The sequence below is a fragment of the Tasmannia lanceolata genome, unplaced genomic scaffold (genome assembly GCF_043159265.1).
Source record: "Tasmannia lanceolata isolate RefF3 unplaced genomic scaffold, GAP_Taslan_0.1 ptg000007l, whole genome shotgun sequence".
NCBI classification, from domain to species: Eukaryota; Viridiplantae; Streptophyta; class Magnoliopsida; order Canellales; family Winteraceae; genus Tasmannia; species Tasmannia lanceolata.
The window spans coordinates 7877664-7901089 of NW_027518684.1; the positions used below are offsets into that span (position 1 = coordinate 7877664).

The window sequence follows — 23426 nt, forward strand, 5'->3', positions numbered from 1 at the left end:
CACGCAGGCGACATCCCACGACACCTGTGGCATGTTTTATATATTTTCATTCCAACTTGTCTTTTTAATTTTAGTCTCGTGATTGAATAAATAATAAATTCAATGCCCTTGATTTTTCGGCCTTCCATCTTGGTAGATTTTTTTTTTATGGGTAAGCTGGGATTGAACTTGTGACCTCAAGGTTGAGAAACAAAGCCTCAAAATCATTGAGCCACACATGCCTATCCCCAATCATTCATTTGTAGATTTGTGTGGCACTTAAGGTGGATAGCTTAGCAAAACTCTCAAAGAACCAATTTAAGGCTAACATATTTTTTCAATCAATCAAACCGAAATGCATAAGAAAATTAGGGTAAATGATTGTAAGAATAGAGATTATATGATGAAAGGCCCGAACTAACAGTACTCATCATCCCATCCTTGATATTGTATCCAACAACAGCTTCTTTCTAAGGGTGATACTTCCATTGTACCACCTTAACGTGTTCATACGGCCCTTCATCATATAAATTCTCTAAGGAAAGAGTTTCTGCCTCGAGCGCAGTTGGGTTGCCTGCGCTCGACTTAACGCATCCTCTCCTATTGGTTGGCCTTGCGCCCCGCTGTTCACGTGAAAATGTGGCAAACTTTATTGCTTTTTAACGTCAAACCACGTGAAACGGAGGGGGGGCGCATAATCCTAAACGGGGGTGAAAAAATTATAGTCGAATTCGACTTAACGCATCCTAGGTTTCTCTTCCAAGTCGAGGGTTTATGTTCGCACCAGCGAGCGCGTCTTCTTTATCATCATCGGGTTCGCGAAACCCTAGATCTTCTCCATCCTCTTCTCCTTTTGTTTTTCTTTGCTTTTTTGATTGAGATGTGAAACCCTAGATCTCTCTTCAAAGTGGTAATTGCTTCTCTGTTTATTTCATTTGTAGTCTGTTTTTTTCTTTTTTGGGTTATCTGGTTTTCTATTTTGAAACCCTAAGTTACAAACCCATTAAATACTAAGACGCTTATTGTATTCAAACACAAGTTGTGTCACGACTTGTTGGAGAAATGTGTAAAAAAATGTATATGACGAAACACGATAAAAAACAGGGCAAAAGCTAACATGGTTGCAGAAACATGATGAAAATGAGTAGGAACAACTGGTTTAATACAAACTGAAATCTGGGCCTACTTTAAAAAAGTGATATATGCATAGTTTTAAACCCCTAAACCCTAAAAACCAAGTGAAAATTGGGCAGTAACTGTGCTGAAATGTGTGTTGAAATCAAGCTAAAAACAGAGCAATAGCTCACCCAAAATCTGTGTCGAAATCAAGATAAACACAGAGCTCGAATTTGATCGAGCTCAAGCACGAAAAAATATGCATTCTGAATCTTGATTGCAAAATGAGAATCGAGTCTCTTGTATGATTTTTCTTATCTTAACGAAGACGGGATCCTGTGTCTTGAATTTGCATGAATGACCACCTTTTGGTTAGGGTTAGGGTTTTCAATTATTTGGTCTCTCTCTTTCTCAGGTAAGAAATGTTGGCAAAGGAAATTATGTCGATGAGGCTATTTCAGCAAACCTAGAAAGTTAGCACGTGGAGAGAAAGAAAAGCAAAATAATGGGGAAAATGGCAAGTTCAAAGCTAAAGATTGCTATCATCCATCCAGATCTGGGAATAGGTTTAATCTCCTTCCTATTCCTCTCTCTATGTTGGTCTTGTGATTTACTGATTTTGGATTATGGTATATTTGTATGATTGTACTTTGAAACATATCTGGTTCCAGAGTAAAATTAGACTTTTTAGATTACATTGATGGGTAAAATGCAATTTGAAGAGGCCCAAAGTGTAATTTGAGTGTACATTCAAACAAATGCTTAGCTATGACGCTTTAATTATTGATAAGACAGTCGTGACATGTGACCCTTCTAATTTAGAGATTGATAGGGATTAGATTATCTGAATTCAGATTGGAATTTTCATCTTTATATGCCTTGGATGCACCAAAAAGTGGTTTAATGGACACATTTTCCATTTCTTAGCATTTTTTGCTTGCCATTTAATATTCACATGCAAGGTTTTAAATTTCGGCCGAAATCTGAAATTTCGGATTTCGGTCTAGACCGAAACCGAAATGGCCGAAATCCGAAATTGGTGAAATGTACCAAATTTCAGTCGAATTTTCGGAAAAAATATTAATTTTTTAATCCTTTACCAAATTTCAGCCGAAATTACCTGAAATTTCGGCCCAAAAAACAGACATTTCAAGTCCCTTTACCAAATTTCGGGATTTCTGCTGAAATTTCGGTTTCGGTGGGGACCGAAATTAACCCCGAAACCAAAATTTAAAACCTTGTTCACGTGACAGTCCTTGTTGAGTGTATATTTTCCAAATCCAATCCGTTTTGCACGTTTTGACTTTCCTCTCTAATTAGGAGGAAGGAAAGTAAAGAAATGTGAATATATATTCCTTTCCCTTGTATATTGTGTGCATCCAAATGGACCCCTGGGGATTATGATAAGAAGGTAGTCATTTTGGATTTAGACAGGATACTTTTTTCGCTCTGATTAAATTTTGTTGTGAAAAGACTTGTCATTCTGGTGCTAAAATGTATGATGTTTATACATAGGCGGTGCTGAAAGGTTGATTGTCGATGCTGCAGTTCAACTTGCGTCCCATGGGCACAATGTTCATGTTTTCACTGCACATCACGACAAGAATCGATGTTTTGAGGAGACTCTTGTTGGTGAGTTTTAAATTTATTTCATCATTTTTTATGACTTGGGAGGTAGAGAATGGACAATTGGTGGACCTTGAGTGGAAGAACTTATTTACTTTGTGTATACTGAGGTACGTCATATCTAAGTTCTTTTCAGCAATTGATAATTTGCATTAAAAGGCAATTTGTGCATCTACATGACATAAATGGGCATGATAAATTTAATATGCTTTTTGGAGGATTATTTGTTTCTCCCGGGACATGTTTCTAAAATAAGAAACGATGCCCCCAAGAGCACCTGCCTTGTTTTGAAGAAAGGATAAAACGAGGTCTAGTTTTTTATTTTTTATTTTTGTAGAGATTTTCAGTTTTGACCAAATAATAATAAGAAATAGTAATAAGCAATAGTTTGCCGACCCCAACTAGTTTGGGACAAAGGCTTAGTTGAGTTGCGTAATAAGCAATCGTTTGTTACTGGCAAGGAGCTTGTGGCCGAATTTGATAAGTATCTGTCTAGAACTAATGATGCTGACGTGAGTTCTAAGTACTTGCATCGCTGTGTTATCTTGTGACCTTCACTGATTGGTCTCAATTTAGTATAATGGAAGTAACAAGAAATTCAGATCCATTTTCCATTCAAAAAAACAAAACAAAAAAGAAATTCAGATCCATTTTGGACCATTCACTTTCCAAAACCCAGGGCAGGATTTGTCTCATATAGCAAGAGAGATTTTGTGTTACTGGCAAGGAGCTTGTAACTGCATTTTTTAAGTATCTATCTAGAACTAATGATGCTGACTTGAGTTATAAGTTCTTTCATCGCTGTCTAATTATTATTGAAAATTTGTTTAATTAAATAATGTTAGTTACAAACTTAATTGGGGGTCAAACTGGATTCTTGGGTACTCTGGCAGGCTTAGTGCGTGCTTACAAAACCTGACTTAAAAAATTTTAAACTAGAAAGGAAACAAAAATCAAATTCTCAGATCGTCTATTTTGTCCTTGTTTTGGCCCTTTTGCACCTATGTTAATGGCCAAAATAGTTATTTAGTTTGCACGGCCAGCACTTAGCCATGTGTCATTTGAGTTGAGTCAAACCCTCATGAGAAACATGTGCTTGGTTCTCATGTCATCGAAAGCATGCTTGAATACATTGAGATGAGCAAGTTCATTTGCATCAAGATACGTAGATTGACATCATAATGATGAAACTAATAATGGTGCTCAACTCTTACTGAAAATAGTGAGGCGGATTAGGCCCCTATTTTTCTGCAGAGGAATTATTGAATGACTGATGATAACCATCTCTTCTACTGTCGAAAGAAGTTATGTGAATTTGTCACTATAAGATCCCTTGTGTATGCACCATGTCAACATATGTGTTATCTTTAACACTCCCCTTCACACGGTAACGTGTCTTTGAACATGTTCATCTTGTCAGATAAGTATACTGATATGATGATCACCTGTGAGTCCTTTGGGTCGTTGAGATTTACCCACTTGCAGTATGCTAATCACTCTCTTCTCTTAAGTAGCGTTGAGGAGAAAGTTTTTCACCTTAAGGCTATTATGAGGTATTACAAGGCAATATCAGGTCAGAGAATCAGCATTGGATCAAAGAATAAATTTCCCCGGGTCTTCTGTGATGAGCGTATGGTTGAGCAGTGGAGAGGTTGAAAAGTTTGCTCGAATCTTTGAATGCAAGGTTACTTCGATCCTTAACTCCTATATATGGTTGCCCCTTTGTCATTTACTTAAGGGTCTTTGGGTCCGATGATTGAGAGGGTTGAGAAGAAGCTCTCCCGTTGGAAGAAAAGTCGGCTACCTTTGTGGGGTGGATTATGCTTATCAAATCAATTTTAGCTAATATGCCCCTTATCTCTCTATTATAGCCTTGTGAGTAGTGAGTGTCATTAACAGACTGGATCAGCTTTAGAAGAACTTCCTTTGGAACACTAAGGAAGAGAGGGATCTCAATATCCGTAGTCTCAGTGATGTGAACATTGCCCTTTTTGGTAAGCGGATTTGGAGGTTTGAGGGAGAACATTGGAGGGAGATGATTGTTGGGAAGTTTGGTTCTGGATTTTACAGTTTGAGAGTCAGAGGACACTTTTAGGTCCCAAGGCATGACTCTGTGTAAAAAACGTTATGAGATCCATGGACTTAATTTTAAAAAAGTATAAGATTAGGGTGCGATTTGGCTCGCGCATTCGCTTTTGGCATGATCTTTGATGCGGGGATCGCCCATTGAAGGCTGAATTCCCTAGTCTCTTCAGAGTGGTCTTTGACTGTGAGGCTAGTGTTGGTAAGTCCTATGTTCGCTAGGAGGACATGGTGATCTGGAAAGGTTCTTTTTGCTGGAACTTGTTTGATCAGGAGCTCGACATGGCAGTTTCTGTCATAAGAGGCTGGGACTCGATTTTTATTAGGAGGCAAGGAGATCACAAGCGTGTCTGGTTTTGGGGTAAGGTCTTGGTCTGATCCCTTTCCCGGCAGTTACTCATTCCTTCTACCTCCTCACCTGCTAGGAGGGTGTGGAATTCTCCCCCTCCATATCGGGTTAGTTCTTTCTCTTAAACTACTTGCCTAGACAAGATTTTGATGATTGATCTCTATGACGGAGATCCGAGCTTTCATTTTTTGTCTCTTTTCCGTATTCGTGGCGATCGAAACTGAAATTTAGAACCTTTATCTTGACTCGTGATTGAACTATGGCAGCAGTCGGTGGTAGAACCGTAGGAGTGAGGGATGCTTGGAAAGGGGAGGAGTATCATTAGAAGAATATTTTCCCACTACCTCGTTAGCCGCAGTATCATTAGAAGAATATTTTCCCACTATTTAGCATACACGTTGGTCTTTGCTAATCATTATCAAATTTTGAATAGGTTCAAAATTTGCAGCGGACAAGGAGTGAGCATATATCAGAAAAGCTTAGATGGTTAGCTGGGGGGCCAGCGCCCGTCGCTAGGAAATACAAAGGGTTTATTAGTAAAGGTTTCCGCTTTCACACGAAGGCTCGCGAACAGAAAAGGAAAACACAGAATTGTGGAGCTGTTGTCACTGCAAATACAAAAAGTTTGTGCCAGGGATCAGAATCCAATAGCCGGAGATATTAGTTATTACGGTGTTTTAACAGATATTATTGAACTTAACTACTTTGGACGCCTGAAGGCGTTGCTTTTAAAATGTGATTGGTTTGATGTTGTAACGCCGAACAGGGGAATAAAAATAGATGCGTTCGGTTATACAGTTGTAAATATGACACGTCATATTTATAAAAATGAGCCTTTTGTCTTTGCATCTCAAGCTGAGCAAGTATTCTAAGTGCAAGATCACCCCGGTAACAAAGACTGGCATGTGGTTGTGAAGACAAAACCTAGGGACTTGTATGAGGTACATGGGAACAATGATGAGGGAGATGTCCAGACCGAGGCAGCAGAAATCCAAAATTTGGAAGACGTAAATAGCTGGGAACGAATAAATATAGTAAGGACAGAAATTGATGAACCGTTGGAACAATTGACCCAGGCAATACCAGATGATGAAGAATGTGATACAGATTCAGATGCTAGTGACGGCGATGAGAGTCCCTTTGCCAACGATAAATAAACGGGATCATATCTCTTTCTCTATTTGGTGTACTGCTTTGATGGTTGATTTGTTTGAATTTTGACAAAATGTCGCTCTTTTCTTAATGTTCTTACATTTGTAGACTTTGTGTAGTGGAACACTTGTACCTGTTCTTTTTCTAAGAAATGGTTGAGGGGGTATCATATTTGGGAGTTTTGAATCATTAAATGTTGCTCTATTCTTAATGTTCTTAAACTTATAGGCTTTGTTTACTAAAATACTTACACCTGCTATCTTTTGAAATTTGATGGATACATGATCATCTCCACTTAAATGTCAAATCGTTAAATTGTTATCAATTTGCAATAGTTGTATGCTTATTATTTAAGATATCAATCTCAATTGTTAATCATGTACAGGTGATCAGACATGAGGAAACGCAATCTCACTATGCCACCCTCACATTCTCAGGCCCAAGATACACATGATGATTCCCAGGTAGGACAGGGGGATGAGCAGACCGAGGATCTGGATGACCAGGTCGGGCACTTGCATACATAGCCCTCCTTTGTTCCTGAGATACAGGATGTTGCCTCCTCGTCGATGAGGTCTTGGAAGAGACGTGGTCCCACTTACTGCAAAGATACATGGGGATGCCCTAGGAGTCAAAGGAAGAGAGTAGTGTTTAATAAATTTGGCCAGCCCATAGGAAAAATAGGGAAAAAATTCACAAATTTCTTGGGCACTGTAGCAAGACTTGGTGCTGAGTTACCAATTGACCAATTCGACTGGAGGCAAGTGCCTAACGAAAAGAAAGAAGATGCGTGGGAAGTTGTTCAGGTACGATGAAAATAAATTGTATTATTAACTTCCTACAAGTTCTTTTAGGAAGCTAGTATTATTTTGATTTTAAATTTTGTTATAATTCCATGGTATTAAAGACTTCTTACATGTCAATTTAGGATTACTATGATGTTGATGAGATGCATAAGAGTTGGACATTGAGTAATATCGGTACAAAATGGAAAGATTGGAAGTGTTATTTGAGAAAAACTTACTTCGATCCTGGTTTCCCATGCACGGATGATAGAGTAATTGGTGACCAGTGGACGGGTCTCTACGCCCATTGGCAGTCATCGCTTGCTCAGGTAAAATGCAATCTTATTTTGGTTTTAACATTAATATTAAAAAATTAACATTATTATATTTGGTTGCTAATTTCAGAAGCACAGTATAACGAACAAGGCTAACCGATCCAAACAAGTGATGATGCACACAAATGGGACTCAGAGCTTCGCATGTAAACGCTATGATCTGGTAATTTCATGAACTTCTAATTTAATTCCTCATTTATATATTGGTTTTGACATGATAAAATTGTTTTCCTGTTGACAGGAGAAAGGAAGTGGCAAGGTTCTTAGCCGCCCTGAACTATTCAAGCTTACTCATACGAAGAAAAATGGGAAGATTGTTGATAAAGCTTAAATATAATGTGCCAATACTATATGCTATTTTTTTATTTATTTGGCCGGTTTTATGTTAAGCTTTATTTCTATTGTTTTTTTTTTCTTATTTTCAGAAAAAGTTTACACAGTACGAGATGGAGCATCCTGAGTCTTCCAGTAGCAACGTTGCAACGTTGCAATTTTCAGAGACGACGCCTTTGCCCATTTCATAGGATCAGAGAGACATGGCAGGGTGCGGATGATGGGGTTTGGTACGACCCCAACTGATTGTTTTGGGCCATCACCAAATCGCATGGATTATCAGAGAATGATTGAAGAAGAGCGCAATGACAAAGAACAAATTAGGGAGGATTGTCGCCAGTTTAAGGAGGAGGTGACCCAGCAGCTTCAGAATTTCATGTCAAATTTCAGTGGTAGCCAGGTAATGTTTGAAATTATGTTGCATACAAGTAAGATACAAAATTGTAAAATGAGTTTTTTTACATAACGTTTCTATTTTATAATAATTTTAGAATACTGCCGATGCGACTCCATCACGAGATGTGACTTCCCCCCTGCAAGTCACCCGCCTTGCTCCTCCACAGAGGTATAATTGATTTTACATTTTCATCCAGCTAATTCCAATACTTGACCGCTATCATTGACTGTGTAATTTGCAAGTTTTCATTTCCTTAATGTTGCTTAGGTTATTTTGATGAGCTTGGCACGACCGGGGATTGAATTGGCCAAAGGACTTCTTGTGAGCAAAGATCCGGCGACGATAGTTGATGGCACACCGATTGGGCCAGGATTTTCTCTTGTTAGTGTCAGGGTTATAATAGTGGGCGATGAACTTCTGATAAGACCATCAGGACGACGGAAAACTATTAGAGACGTGGCTGGAGGACATGTCGTTTGGCCATCTTTTTGTGTAAGTTTGTGATATAATTTTGGTTTTTAATATATATTTTTATCATATATTTACTAATCGTTTTCTTTATTTTTGTTTTTTTTACTTTCTTTGCAGGTTAAAGAAGCACCGAGCAATTAAGTTACTTTTATGTTTGTAGTACCTTTTTGTAGTTATGGACTTGGATGTTATCTGTTTTTTGTAGTTATGGATGATGAGTGACATCATCATTGGGGACATGCTAATCTATAGATAATCTTCATGTGAACAGTGGTTGGGGATATGCTAAACTCTTGTATCCGATTCCAAATTTTTTGTGTGGACGAGGTAGTAAAGGGATGATTTTGATGGTGGTCATATTATTTTTGCGTAATGATTTTTATATCTTATGTGTGCATAAATAAGGAGGTTGATATGAACAACTGATCAGGTAGCAAAGGGATAGGAATTGCATTCAGCATTGTTTATTCTTTACTTTCCATTCTGATGTAATTTTTCTTTACTTTCCTTGATGAAGTAACTTTTACTTTTAGTTTTCTTTAGGAATTCAGTGTAAATAAGAAGTTGTCAAGTTGTGGATGGGTCATGAGTCGAGAGTTGAGAAGTTGTTGCTCATTTTCCCTACAGACACGAGATCTACGATGAGAAAGGTAGTTCCCATCTATTAGCATTAGCATTTGATATAGAAATGCTGAGATAGATAGTTTTTAGTAATATTAGCATTTGCTCACTTTCCCTGAAATTCATGTCTCTAGCATGTGTAAATTTGGGAATTTGGCATATATTTTAGTATGCCTTCATGTGTTTATTGTATTTATGTTGAGTGTTCTTAGATTTCTCTTGCTTCTTAACATACTTACACTATGTAGGTAAGGTGGGGAAATGTAGATTTTCTGCTGCCTTTCGGTAGAGTCTAGAGTGCTACAGACGGCTTTATTCACGGATTGGATGAAAAGGTACCCTTTCTTTAATACTAGCTTATGCATATTTTAGTTGAGTTTTTGAACAACTGATCAGTCATTATACACTTGCTTATGGCCGTTGTTTATGAGTACATTTTGCTATTCGCTTGCATTGAAAATATCAAGGAAAGGTTTGAGTTTGATGCTAATACGAGCAGTGTCTTCTTCATTGAAAGCCCATTGAAAGGGTTTTTGGGTCAAAACCCATCTTCCGGTGACAGTGGGTATGCAAGCTATTGACGGGGGATTTGGAAATGGTTAAGAATTTTGATCAATGGGTAAGAGGAGTTGGGTTTTGAAAAAAAAAAACACTTTAAATCGGTATGCAAAGGGTTTTTTGTCTAAACCCAACAGCTTGCATAACCATTGACCTTAATTCTTAACCAAAATAGCACCCACTCAAAGGATTTTTTTTTACCAAAACCCATCTTGTTACATACAGAACCAGAATGTAACATGAAACTCTTCTATTTGATTTTTAATCATCTGTTGTTTTTCATTTTTTTCATACAAAACCCATTCAGATGCAATACATACATCCACCAGTGACCAGTCTCATGTGAAGAAGGAGGAGGAAAAGGCTCAGGAAGAGGTATGCATACATCCACCAGTGACCAGTCTCATGTCTTGATTGTACTTCTGTCATGTATGTGTGTACTGATACAAGTATTCAGATCTGATATGGACACCAAGCATTGAACTGAACAAACGCCATGAAATATGAGGATCTTCAATAGGTTCTTAATGTGTAATGTATTATTTAGATTCCATTCAAAATGTATTATTCACATTACAAAAAGATTTATGCTAGCTTGTATAGAACTCAAAATCTACATAAATGTAAGGCCTAACATTGTGATCTTTTGCTTCCTTCAGGGATCACACTTCGAGTCGATCAATTACACGCTATTGTTATTTAGAAAGTCATAAGCTTCGTTGGTTAGAAGATTGATAGTCTATGACCATGAGATCAAATCCCAAGTCATCGGTAGTGCAATTTCCTCTCATTGACCCTATCAATGTGTACAAGTCCCCCACACTCATGGATAGGGAGTTCTATGATCAAGAATCATCACCACCAAGTCACATATGACACAGTGTATAAGTGAGATTTCCCGACTCCTCTTTCTGTTATAGTTTATGCACACAAAACATTGTGTTCTTTCTCTTCCTTTAGAGATCACTCTTCTAGTGAATCACACACTAGTGTTATTCAGAAAATTAGAAGCTTCTCTGTTCATGGGATTGATATAGTGTACGACCATGAGATCAAATCCCAAGTCATCTGTAGTGCAATTTCCTCTAATTGACCATGTCATTGTGTACAAGTACCCACTCTCATATTTGAATAGGGAGTCCTATCATCACCACCACCTCACACATGACAGCTGTATAAGTGAGATGTCCCGACACCCCCCCTGCTGTGATAGTTTGTTGATCTACACATATTCAGAGAATCTGTTTTTTTTAATCTACATCTATAACAATCTTTAACATCTGATTCTCTCATATTCCCAAGAGAAACAATCTATATCCAATGAGGGGACACTTGCAATCTAATTAATCGGGTGGAAGAGAGTCAATATTCTCATATCCATCGAAAGAGGTCAAGTGATCTCAAACCAATCAAAGGAGAAAAGAGACCCAACACCCAATATATTCACAATGTATTCCATAATATTATTATGATTATATGATTAACAATGCATGTAGTCAGGTACATCACATCAATTACCATCCAGGGAAACGATACTAACAACTACTCAAGGCCTTGTACCAAGAGGTGACGAAACCAAAATGACTCATTTGAGTTTTGAGTCGTGGTAGTGAGTTATAACTTGTTCAATAACCCGCATCTCCACAAACTTTATAACCATTCAAATAAAAAGAGTTTTAACTTGTTGAGGACATTTTTTGAATGATAAACTTTTTGAGTACATATGACCATGTACTTTGAGGTGTGGAAACTGAGATGATTCATACTTGTTTTGATTCGTGGTGGTGAATCTTATTTTATTTTTAAATGTGTGGAAAAATGGGAGGTGTCTTAACAAGTCAAAATGTTGTGATTATTCTGATTGCTCTAAACCATTAAGGATGGGCAATAGTATACATGACTATACCAAATTATGCCCAACTCAAGAGTAGAGTCCCCAGCTGGGCCGATCGTGCTATGGATGAATTATGTTCAAAACTTAGTGCTCACAAATGTGGTAGTGTCAAAGGCGATGAAGTAACTTAAAAAGGCTAAATTATCCTGGAAAACTCATTTTTCAGTGAAAAAGTTTACCAAGAAATTTTCCATGCATCTAAACGCCCAGCCAAGATTAGTTGTTTACTCCTTGAGCATTCACCTTTTGATCTAGGTGATCACATAGGCAACCTTTATTAGCTTAGGTTCAGGTGCCTAGGCAGGTCTCACGTAGGAAGTAGAACCTTGGATATAGGGGTGTAAACGAGCCGAGCCGAGCCGAGCTTGGCCAGGCTCGGCTCGGCTCGTTATGCTCAAAAGCTCGGCTCGGGCTCGAATCAGGCTCGGGCTCGGCTCGGCTCGGTCAGGCTCGGCCAGGCTCACGAGCGGCTCGCGAGCCTTACCGAGCTTTTTTTCACACCCCTCATCTTCCCTGGACAGCCCTAATCCACAACCTCAAAAATGTTACGATTCACAAGAGAAACTCCGTAATCAACAAGGTCCGTAATAGAAATCATGGAATACACAAATCAAAACTAATAAACGTCATACAGATCCCAAATAATAAAGTAAAACACGAAAATCCGAAGCTTACCGCCATAGTTAACGAGCCCAGGCATGAATATAGTTGAATAAAACCCTTGAATCTGAATTTACACAGTTTCCCAATGAAAAAACCCTCGTTCGAGAGTAAAAACCGCGAGAAGCAGCAAAAACACAAGAAACTGAATCAGATCCAAAAGTTCACAAGCTGATAGCATCACAGGTTTAGACCATCGGTGTTATTGGAAACCCTATAGAAGGGCAAAAAAAAATGGAACCCCAACGGGAGAAAAAAGGAGAGAATTCTGAACTTACTTTCCAACCAATGCCCTAAATATTGTAATTTCACTACTTTTTTTACACTATGGGGGTGGTCCAAGTAACAAATGGTTTAGACCATCGGTGTTATTGGAAACCCTCGTTCGAGAGTAAAAACCGCGAGAAGCAGCAAAAACACAAGAAACTGAATCAGATCCAAAAGTTCACAAGCTGATAGCATCACAGGTTTAGACCATCGGTGTTATTGGAAACCCTATAGAAGGGCAAAAAAAAATGGAACCCCAACGGGAGAAAAAAGGAGAGAATTCTGAACTTACTTTCCAACCAATGCCCTAAATATTGTAATTTCACTACTTTTTTTACACTATGGGGGTGGTCCAAGTAACAAATGGGGTTCCTAAAATGAAGTGACATATTTTGCCTCCCCTTTTACTCCCTAGACAACCCTTTTAGTGTATATATTAATATATATATATATATATATATATATATATATATTTAAATATATTAAATTCTTAACGAGCATTAACGAGCCGAGCCGAGCCGAGCCTGGCCTAAATCGGGCTCGGCTCGTTAAGGATTCGAGCCGAGCTCGAGCCGAGCTTTTTTCGAGCCGAGCTCGAGCGAGCTTCCGAGCCCGAGCCAAAATTGACACCAGTTGGATAGCCTTTAAAAGGCACAGCAGTGCCATCCTTCATTAGCTTTAGTTAACCACACAAGAGTTGCACACAGACTTATTTTCCTTTCAATGGGTCCCTTTTCATCTTGCCACTTTGTGAGAGTGTTAATTTTCAGAGTTGACCTCACATTTATTTTGAAATCTGGTACAACATCTCTCTCTTTGACGATGGGCTGTTTTCGTATCATATACAGTAGTAGTACAGTACAGATTGATCTAACTATCGACTACAAAATCCATTTATGATATTTTGTATTTGTACTTTTAAATTTTCTGAATTTGGATTCGTAGTGTAGTACAGATTGATCTAATTATCAACTATGAAAATCCATTTATGATATTTTGTATTTGTGCATCTAATTTTCAGAATGTGGATATGGATAATTTTGATGACTTTGGCGTTGATTTATATCCTGTTCTTTGAGGCATCCTTATCCGACTCGGATCCTGATGCTGGCATGATGAATTGTATTAGGGATAAAAAAGCAGCTAACATTGTTCCAAGGTATGACTTTCTTAATAGTTTCAGATCTCTGTGTGTACCTCTTTCCTTCAACTTTTGTCCTTGTGCTACAGTTCTCAGTTCTCACTAATATGTCAAGTCTATAAATGGGATTTATTAGCGACTTTTGCAGAAAAGCATTTCGCGGCTGTCTGTTGCATGAGAGAGCAGCCACTCAGATGAATTAAATGAATAAGACAAAACCTGCTGAAAAGTGAGCCTATGTGGCTGCTCTATCATGCAACAGCCCGCTGTGAAATGCCTTTATTCAACAGCCACACACACACACACACACTCACTTCATGCATGAGCTATTACAATTTCATCCTCTATCATAGAAAGCTTTTTCAGTTCATATTAAGCCTTTATTAGTATTGTAAGAAGTCATGTTTGCTTTCTGAGAGTTAGTCTTTCAATCATCATTTCTATTTGCTCCTCAATGAATAGTTAAGACTTAAGAGAAGTAGTTATATGAATGGTTTTAAATTTCAGCCGAAACGAAACGAAATTACCAAAATATTTCGGTTATGGCCACGGCCGAATTGATGTTTACATGAAGTCGTTTCTTTACAAGATTTCGACGAAATTTCACCGAAATTCCGAATTTTAGTTGAAATTTCGTTTTAGCCATTTTTACTAAATTTCCACCGAAATTGTAAATATGTGCCGAAATAGCCGAAATTTCCACCGAAATCGCCGAAATTTTCACTGAAATTTTAGACATTTCGGTCGAAATTTAAGAAATAATGAAATCTTTGTCATAATTTTTAAGTGATTTCGGCCGAAACCGAAACTGAAATATTTCAGAGATTCAAGATTTTGATTGAGCGAATAAAATTGGCGCCTTTCATGCCATTTAAGATTTTTCTGGATAGGCGAAGATTCTAGATTTTGATTGAGTGAATAGAATTGGCATCTTTCATGCCATTGAAAAATAATAATAACAAAATTGGCATCTTTCCTATGGAAAGAACTGAGAGATGAGAATTAGAAGATTAGAAGCATTTTTTTGAAACCTTCTTTGGCTTTTAGTTATGCTATATGTTGAAAACATTGAAACATCTTTTTTCAAGTATACTAACAAATAATGAAAGAATGCTCTTGTAAATGATTACCAATTCTACCAGAAACAGTCAACGAGGGAATATTTCATAATTTTATTACTACAGTGTTGACTTTAGTTGGACATAGGAGCGTTTTATATTTCCAGCATAGGCTGTTGCTTGCAGATGTAAATGGGTGGATTGGAATGTTAGGAGTTTCTGAACCTCCTGTGCAATGTCGAAAATGTCATTTTTGTTTAAATAACAGAATGCTGAAATTACATGAATGATCATTGTTCTTTTGTTAAAAAAATAATGAAACATTCAAATTGTATAAATCAAATTTTTACTAAAGTATCATATAACGCATTTCCATGTTTTGCCTAGTCAGCCCTTTTGGGCGAAGGCTCAGTCCCAATTGGATTTCTTGTTGAGCTATCTAAGTTCCTCAACTGAATCCTCTTCTAGTGTGCGCCTTTGAACTGTGCTGCGAATTTGTAAGTATTTTGTGAATCGCTCATACATATTTTGTGAATATATGGTATGGGTACAGGCATGCATCACTTTCATCTTCTGTGGTATAAATTTTGCTCTCAATGTTACCATTCTTAAATATCCAGCTAGTACAGTGTAACTAGTATGATTGATTTCCAGAGTTTAAGCAGATTCTAAACTTGCTACTTGCCCCTTCTTTTCTATCACAATGTATCTGTAAAACAGGTATAATTTGTTGGAAAATTTGAGGGCACTGTTGTTGATAAAAAAACAGAAACTTGTTGCTTCAAGGCGTGCTATCACTTTCCTTAAGACAAGATTCGCCCCCACTAGTAGTGTGCAAAGGGGATCCGCGAATTGCCTCCTTAGTATAAAATGAAGCCTAGTAGGGAAGCCCTACTAATGTTTGATGACGCGTAGCACTAGCGGAATCAAACCCGAAATGCCCTTCCGAAATTTCAAGCCTTAGAGAAATTTCTAGATAATGTTTCTGCAGAAAAACAGTATCTAGAACAGTAAACAAAAGAAAAACAGTATATAGAAATACTTGGGGATTTTGTAGGAGTGTAGAAGAGAGTGTAGAGTCTGTCAGAATTGCCAATTCATTTTTCTATATGAAATGACTGAATTCTGCGCATTTTGTAGACCACCTAGTGTCTTTTCAGTGTGAAAAACACCTCTACAGGGCACCTTTCCAGAATGTTTGAAATCTGACCGTTAGATCGCACCCATTGATATTGAACGGTCCTGATCGATTCTAGAGGTGACTGTTGGTAAGTGCAAAGTGCGCCTAAAAAGGCGCCAATAAAGCGCCACTATGCGCCCTATAGCCCATTGCCCACGCCGCGCGCGCGCGTGCGCGTGTGCGAACGGTGCGTTGCACCGTCCCGCGGGTCCAACCATGGGTTCAACCCAATGTGCAATCAACAAGTATTAGAAAAGGTAGTGCTTTATAAGCCATTCTCTTTCTTTTCTCTCATCCGGTACGGGACTATCTTTTCAACTACACTTCTACATCCTTTTGTAAGAGCAAATATTTCCAAGAAAACATTTTCCTTTTCCCAAACGCTTTTGATAAAACATTTTCCAAAACACTAAAACATGTAAAATACATGATTTTGAAAATGCAAAATCACTAACAATCCCCCACCATTTTCAAAATCAAAGAAAATTTTCTCATCGGGCTTGGAAATCTTATGCATAGATGAAGGTATCTCTCGATTTGAACCTTCACTTAGTGAGGACATATCAAAGTTAACCAGAATTGCATAGTAGACGTATCTTTGAACTAGCTATTCTATTTGGTTAACCGGATACATCTCACACACAAGATTTCACTTCTTTGGGCAATTTCTAAAACCGACACATGTACTGGCCTTGTGTCTATATCTTGGTTTCATGAGCGCTCTAGAGACTAGCCAGGTCTCATAGGAAGCAGCACCACTCCCACACTCATATAGGTAGGCTTATCAAGAGTGCCCCTGTAACTAAAACACTCCAACACTATGTTATAAGCCTATTAAGAGTTTAAATACTCAGCCTTCTCCTTTTAAACATTACAGGTACCAAGCACTTTACCTTGGGATGGCAAATAATACAGATTATAGTGCTTGCAATCACTCCATATGATGTACTTGGACTCATTGAACTCAAGACTTGATGTTTATTCAAGTGTTGAGTTGATGTTCCATCATTGGTGACTATTGGTTAATGGCTTTAACCCCATCCCTAATGATGTTTTACACACCAGATCTCTTGCAAGAGCTTTAATGAATGGATCGCCCAAGTTTTGGCTCGATCTCACAAAATCAATAGTTACTACTCTATTAGTAAGTAACTCTCTTATAGCACTATGTCTAAGTCCTATATGTCTGGACTTACCATTATAAACATGATTATATGCCCTTGATAGTGTGGCTTGACTATCACAATGGACATAAATCGATGGCATTGGTTTAGACCATAACGAAATTTCCAATAACAAATTCCGAAGCCATTCCGCCTCTTTACAGCATGCTGCCAGAGCTATAAACTCTGCTTCCATAGTTGAAGTTGTTATGCATGTCTGTTCCTTAGAGGCCCAAGGAGACTGCTCCCCCACCAAGGGTGAAATCCACCCACTGATTGATAAATAGTCTATACGCTCAGTTATCCAACTAGCATCAGAGTATCCTTCTATTACAGTTGGATACCCACTATAACATAAACCATAGTTTATAGTTTTCTTTAAATATTTTAAAATTCTATAGACTGCATTCTAATGAGAAAAACTAGGATTACTGATAAACCTATTAAGTTTACGTACAGCAAATTGTATGTCTGGCCTAGTACAAGTCATAGCATACATAAGACTACCAATTACACTAGCATACCCTAGTTGAGATTTCTTACTTGGTACCCTATTCAAAATGTGACAAGCTGTAAGTAAGGCTTCACCCCAAAACCTTTTATTTAAACCAGAATTAACAAGCATAGCATTAATCATTTCAGTAAGTGTCCTATTCTTCCTTTCTTCTACACCATTTTGTTGTGGTGTATAAGGGGCAGAAGTTTCATGGACTATGCCTACTGATTCACAGAAATGAGGAAAGTGATATTCACCACCTCTATCTGATCTGAGACATTTAATGCTTGTTATACATTGGTTTTCTACTTCAGTTTTATAAATTTTAAATTTTTCTAAAACCTCATCTTTATGACCAAGGAGATAAACATAACAGTACTTAGAATAATCATCAATAAATATAACAAAGTACTTTTTACCTCCCTTTGTGGGAACACTATGTATGTCACATACATCACTATGTATTAAATCTAACAAGTTAGAAGTTCTATCTACTTTAGGGAATGACTTAGTAATTATCTTAGTTTGCATGCATGTTTTACATCTATCTACTAAGTCATTTTCATATTAAGGTTAACTTAACCATATCATTCATTTTCCTAGTATTTACATGTCCTAAACAATTATGCCATAAAGATAAAGAAGAATCCAAAACATAAGCAACGACATTCACTTTATTGATATTAAGTTTGAACATCCCTTCATACATATATCCCTTCCCAACAAAAGTACCCCCCTTAGAAAGAATGAACTTGTCAGATTCAAATACAAGTTTGAAGCCATTCTTGTTGAGAATGCTTCCAGACACTAAGTTCTTTCTAACTTCTGGTATATGGTAGACATCGGTTAGAGTGAGTCACTTGCCGGATGTGAACTCAAGTTCCATCTTGCCCTTCCCTTTGACTTCTGCTGTCGACGAATTTCTCATGTATAACATGCTTCCATCTTCAACTGTTTCATAAGTTGAAAACAGGTTCCTGTCTTTACAGACATGCTTCGTCGCACCAGAGTCAATCCACCAATCATTGCCATCTTCAAGCATATTTGCCTCTGAAATCATGGCGACAAACCTTTCTTTGTCTGTTGGTGCACCCGACTTCTTATCCTTAAGCAGTCGGCACTCACTCTTGTAATGGCCTGGTTTGCCACAGTTGAAACAAGCACCCTTTCTTTTCTTATTCTTATTAGTCTTCTTTTCAGGATGTTTGTTTCTCTTTCAATTGCCTTTTCCTTGTTGGTTCGAATTCTTGACATTTTCCACCAAATGGATCTTAGAGGATACAGTTTCATTTTCTTTCTTGTCTCTGATTCTTGACTCTTCCTCAATCCTGAGGCATTGAGCCAAGTCTTCAATAGACATTTCATCTTTCTTGTGTTTTAGACTTTTTCTAAAGTCTTTCCAAGTTGGTGGAAGTTTGTCAATAATTGAAGGGACAATGAAGGAATCATCAAGAATGATGCCTTGCAAATGAATTTGATTAATTAAATGTTGTATTTCATGTAATTGATCAATAACAGACTTATCATCTACCATTTTAAAATTTAAAATTGACTCACAGTGAATTTCTTGCTACTGGCATCTTCCGCCAAGTATTTGGCTTCAAGTGCATTCCAGATTTCACTTGCTGATCCCATGCCTTGATATATGTCAAATAGTGTATCTGACATAGCATTTTGGATGTGCCCTTTGCAAATGCAGTCATCCTGTTCCCACTTCATCCTTGCACGACCTCCGCCAAAGTTTCATTTTCATTTGCTGCCGGCTTTAGAGTAGTGAGAACCCGGACCACTTTGAGTGATGTCAAAATGAAGTGCAACTTCTTCTGCCAGCGCTTGAAATTTCCTTTGTCGAAACGTTCGAGTTTGACAAAGTTTTGGGTCATTTGACGAACTGAATAAAGTGCCATTGAAACAACAGTAAATAATCTTGTCTTAAGATTGTTGGAAAATTTGAGGGCACTGTTGTTGATAAAAAAATAGAAACTTGTTGCTTCAAGGCGTGATATCACTTTCCTTAAGACAAGATTCGCCCCCACTAGTAGTGTGCAAAGGGGATCCACGAATTTCCTCCTTAGTATAAAATGAAGCCTAGTAGGGAAGCCCTACTAATGTTTGATGACGCATAGCACTAGCGGAATCAAACCCGAAATGCCCTTCCGAAATTTCAAGCCTTAGAGAAATTTCTAGATAATGTTTCTGCAGAAAAACAGTATCTAGAACAGTAAACAAAAGAAAAACAGTATATAGAAATACTTGGGGATTTTGTAGGAGTGTAGAAGAGAGTGTAAAGTCTGTCAGAATTGCCAATTCGTTTTTCTATATGAAATGACTGAATTCTGCACATTTTGTAGACCACCTGGTGTCTTTTCAGTGTGAAAAACACCTCTACAGGGCACCTTTCCAGAATGTTTGAAATCTGACCGTTAGATCGCACCCATTGATATTGAACGGTCCTGATCGATTCTAGAGGTGACTGTTGGTTTGAGTAAAACCTCACTCCAACCCAGTCATCGTTAGATCAACCATCTATGGTGTGGATCGCACCCACTTGGCACATGACCGTTGGGGGAAAGGACACAACCCATTTGATCACACTCTTTGACCGAAGTACAAAGTGCGCCTAAAAAAGTGCCAATAAAGCGCCGCTATGCGCCCTATAGCCCATTGCCCACGCCGCGCGCACGCGTGTGCGAACGGTGCGTTGCACCGTCCCGCGGGTCCAACCCAATGTGCAATCAACAAGTATTAGAAAAGATAGTGCTTTATAAGCCCTTCTCTTTCTTTTCTCTCATCTGGTACGGGACTATCTTTTCAACTACACTTCTACATCCTTTTATAAAAGCAAATATTTCCAAGAAAACATTTTCCTTTTCCCAAACGCTTTTGATAAAACATTTTCCAAAACACTAAAACATGTAAAATACATGATTTTGAAAATGCAAAATCACTAACATAATTGGTGTATGTTGACTCTGATTCTCCGAGCCTTCTATTTCAAGATATCAAAAGTTCGTGCCTTCTATTTCAAGATATCAAAAGTTCGTACCAAGTGATCTCAGCGAGGCTAGTTCAAGAGGTAAATGCTTTGGCTCTTTTCTTTTGTATTAATCTCTAGAAATTTATCTAAGCTTCTCAAGCTCCACTATGATTAAAATATCAGGAAGCCTCTAGACTTCTCACACTCCACTATGATTGAAATATCAGGAATCCTCAAGAAGCACTCTGATATGGATCGTGGTATTGAAGGGGATAGGTTGCCAAAGAAATCCGAAGAACAAATGAACTTGGAGTAAATTTCTTTGTGCTCATTTCCCTTCATGCTTTTACTTTCTACCTATATCTATGGCTCCCCATGTTTGTTAATTCTATGTTACAATGGAATTTTATAGAGAGGTAGATACCAGTACTCCAACATTGACAAACATAGAATTGCCTGCGGAGCTAAGGTGCTCTCTTTGCAACACAATCTTCAAAGAGGCTGTGATGATACCATGCTGCCAGCATAGCTTTTGCGACAAGTGTAAGCTCATTCACGAATATTCCCAAAGTTCCAAATATGATGAATTGTCCCTATCAACTTGCCCGTAGCTTTATTCATTGGCTTGTAAGACCTGTTAAGAATCCCAGATAAATCACAATAAGATAAAAATTATATCATCTCCCCAAGGGCTGTTTTTTGTCATTGGGAAGTGTTGGTAACTTTCTAGTTTCTACAAACATAAGCGGACTTCATTTTACGTACCTGCATTTATTAATTTTTACCTTAAACGTGCCATTTGGCTGCAGGTATACGTTTGGTATTGGTTGAGAAGGAAAGGTGTCCAAAGTGTTCTTCTACCAAATGTAGATTAGATGATTTGCTTCCAAACGTATCCCTCAGGCAGGCAATTGAACATTTTCTCGAGTCTCAAGTAATAATCAGTGGTTCAGACAATACTCTTCCCAAATATGCTCCAGGTGAGATAAATCAATAATTCTTGAAGTAAAACATACCAACCAAAGATCTAAGAATGGCCCGTGTACATTATTTTAACATTTTAAAATTCAGATGATGAGTCAGGGGTCCAAGTGAAAGAGGTATCATGCGCCATATCTATCCTCCAACGAGAGCCGCTATTACCCCATTCACCATCTGCAACAGGGAAAGAATCAAATCAAGTTATGGCAGAATCTGCATGTGAATCACGGACCACAAACAACGGAGCAGCTCTTGGAACTGGTTCACGTATCATTCGTCTAAATGTGGACAAATCTGTGAAATCAGCTTCTTCGCCGCACAATATAAAACAGATAAAAAATGGTGATGAAGCCTTAGAATCTATGACTGATTTTCGAGGAGATAGCCAGCCCTTCAAACTTTCTCATGCTCAACCCCAAAAGGATGAGGGTAGGATCGATTGACTAATTTGGATCTATATCCATTTGTTTTTTGTTTTTTTTTTTTGTTTTTTTGAAATTTTTTCCATTTGTTATTTGTTACTTGCATTTTATGTGATTAGTTGATGCATGTTGCTAATTTTGGCACCATTTTCATATGCCCTAAGTTGCTAGCATTTTATTTTATGGTTTCTTAAATTTGGTTGACTGCCTCATGAATTCAATGCGTTTCGGTAGATTATTATAGAATTTATTGAAACTTTGGCAGTAATAATTTGGATAAAAAAAAAATAGAAATGCACATGTTGTTGAAGTATCATCAACTAGCATAGTGTTCCATTAATATTTACTACTGCATGTTAATTCTAAAATGCTCGATGAAGCATGCCAGGTGTCTGATTATATGTATTCGACCACCTGGGTCTTATTTATAAGTAATAAATATTTTCACCATTTCAAAAAATAAAAAGTTGCCTATGTGTCATGTAACTGTAATTTTCTGAGCACCTTTGATGTCATCAGAATTTAGGTTGTCCTGGTAGCTTAACTATGGCTCTCAAAATAGTCCTGCAAGTTTTGTTGGTTAAGCAAAAGACAGGTTGCTGTATCTGTATAATTCATTTTGCTCTACTATATTTGGTAGTTCTTTCCAGCTTCTCTAACATATTGATAAGTGGCTCCTTGCCTTATTGTTTTCATTCACACCTCAACTATCTAATGTCACTTATCTAATCTAGCAAGCAAAAACAAGAAGGGCCTGTGGATTAATACTTCAGGTAAAGTCTTAACATGCCAAATTTTGTATTGTTTAGTATGTAAAATAACCGAGTTTCTCATTCTTTAGATATAACATTTGCTCATCTAATTTGAAAATTGCCGTTATGGATTTTCTAGATGGAAGCGGGAGCTTTATGCACAGGAGCAGAAGCAAAAAGGTAGCCCTTTTGGTCACAAAACATCTGCTTTTTTTTCTTCTGAAAATATTTAATCACCTCATTTTATTGGATGTAGAGTTTACTCAGCAAAAAAGTAGCCCGTTTGGGTTGCTAGAGCAGTTTCTTGCCTTTCTTTTTTTTGCTGCAGCTTTGGCTTTTTGTTTTAGTCTCTTAGTCTTTGGGCCTCCACCCTCCTATGGGAGTTGTTTATTTATCTTATTGTTTATGCTCTTATGATTTAAAAAATGCAATGGTGTTTTATTACTTCTGAATCTATAAAATGATCTTACACACGTTCAGCGTTTCTGAATATGTACAGCAGGTTCTGAATATGTAAAATGGTGTTTTATTACTTCTGAATATGTACAGCAGGTTCTGTATGTGTCACAGATATTCAGCGTGTATTTTGAAAAAAAAAATTCACACATTTACCAGCGGTTATAACCACTGG

General features: G+C 37.7%; 2 protein-coding genes across 2 annotated transcripts; both read left to right on the forward strand.

The window, feature by feature from the left end:
• Positions 1-658: 658 nt before the first annotated feature.
• LOC143881696 (uncharacterized) lies at positions 659-8984 on the forward strand. The gene is made up of 10 exons (XM_077384944.1): positions 659-889; positions 1511-1661; positions 2611-2727; positions 6690-7110; positions 7233-7418; positions 7495-7587; positions 7666-8157; positions 8249-8322; positions 8422-8646; positions 8743-8984. The coding sequence occupies exons 4-7, from the start codon at positions 6874-6876 to the stop codon at positions 7753-7755; spliced, it is 606 nt and encodes a 201-aa protein (XP_077241059.1). The 5' UTR covers positions 659-889; positions 1511-1661; positions 2611-2727; positions 6690-6873; the 3' UTR covers positions 7756-8157; positions 8249-8322; positions 8422-8646; positions 8743-8984.
• Positions 8985-9659: 675 nt separating this feature from the next.
• Positions 9660-23212, forward strand: LOC143881292 (uncharacterized). Its single transcript, XM_077384278.1, has 8 exons — positions 9660-9811; positions 13647-13784; positions 20824-20952; positions 21053-21183; positions 21450-21620; positions 21712-22050; positions 22778-22816; positions 22935-23212. Exons 1-8 carry the CDS (start codon positions 9660-9662, stop codon positions 23210-23212), a joined length of 1377 nt encoding a protein of 458 aa, XP_077240393.1.
• Positions 23213-23426: the final 214 nt, after the last annotated feature.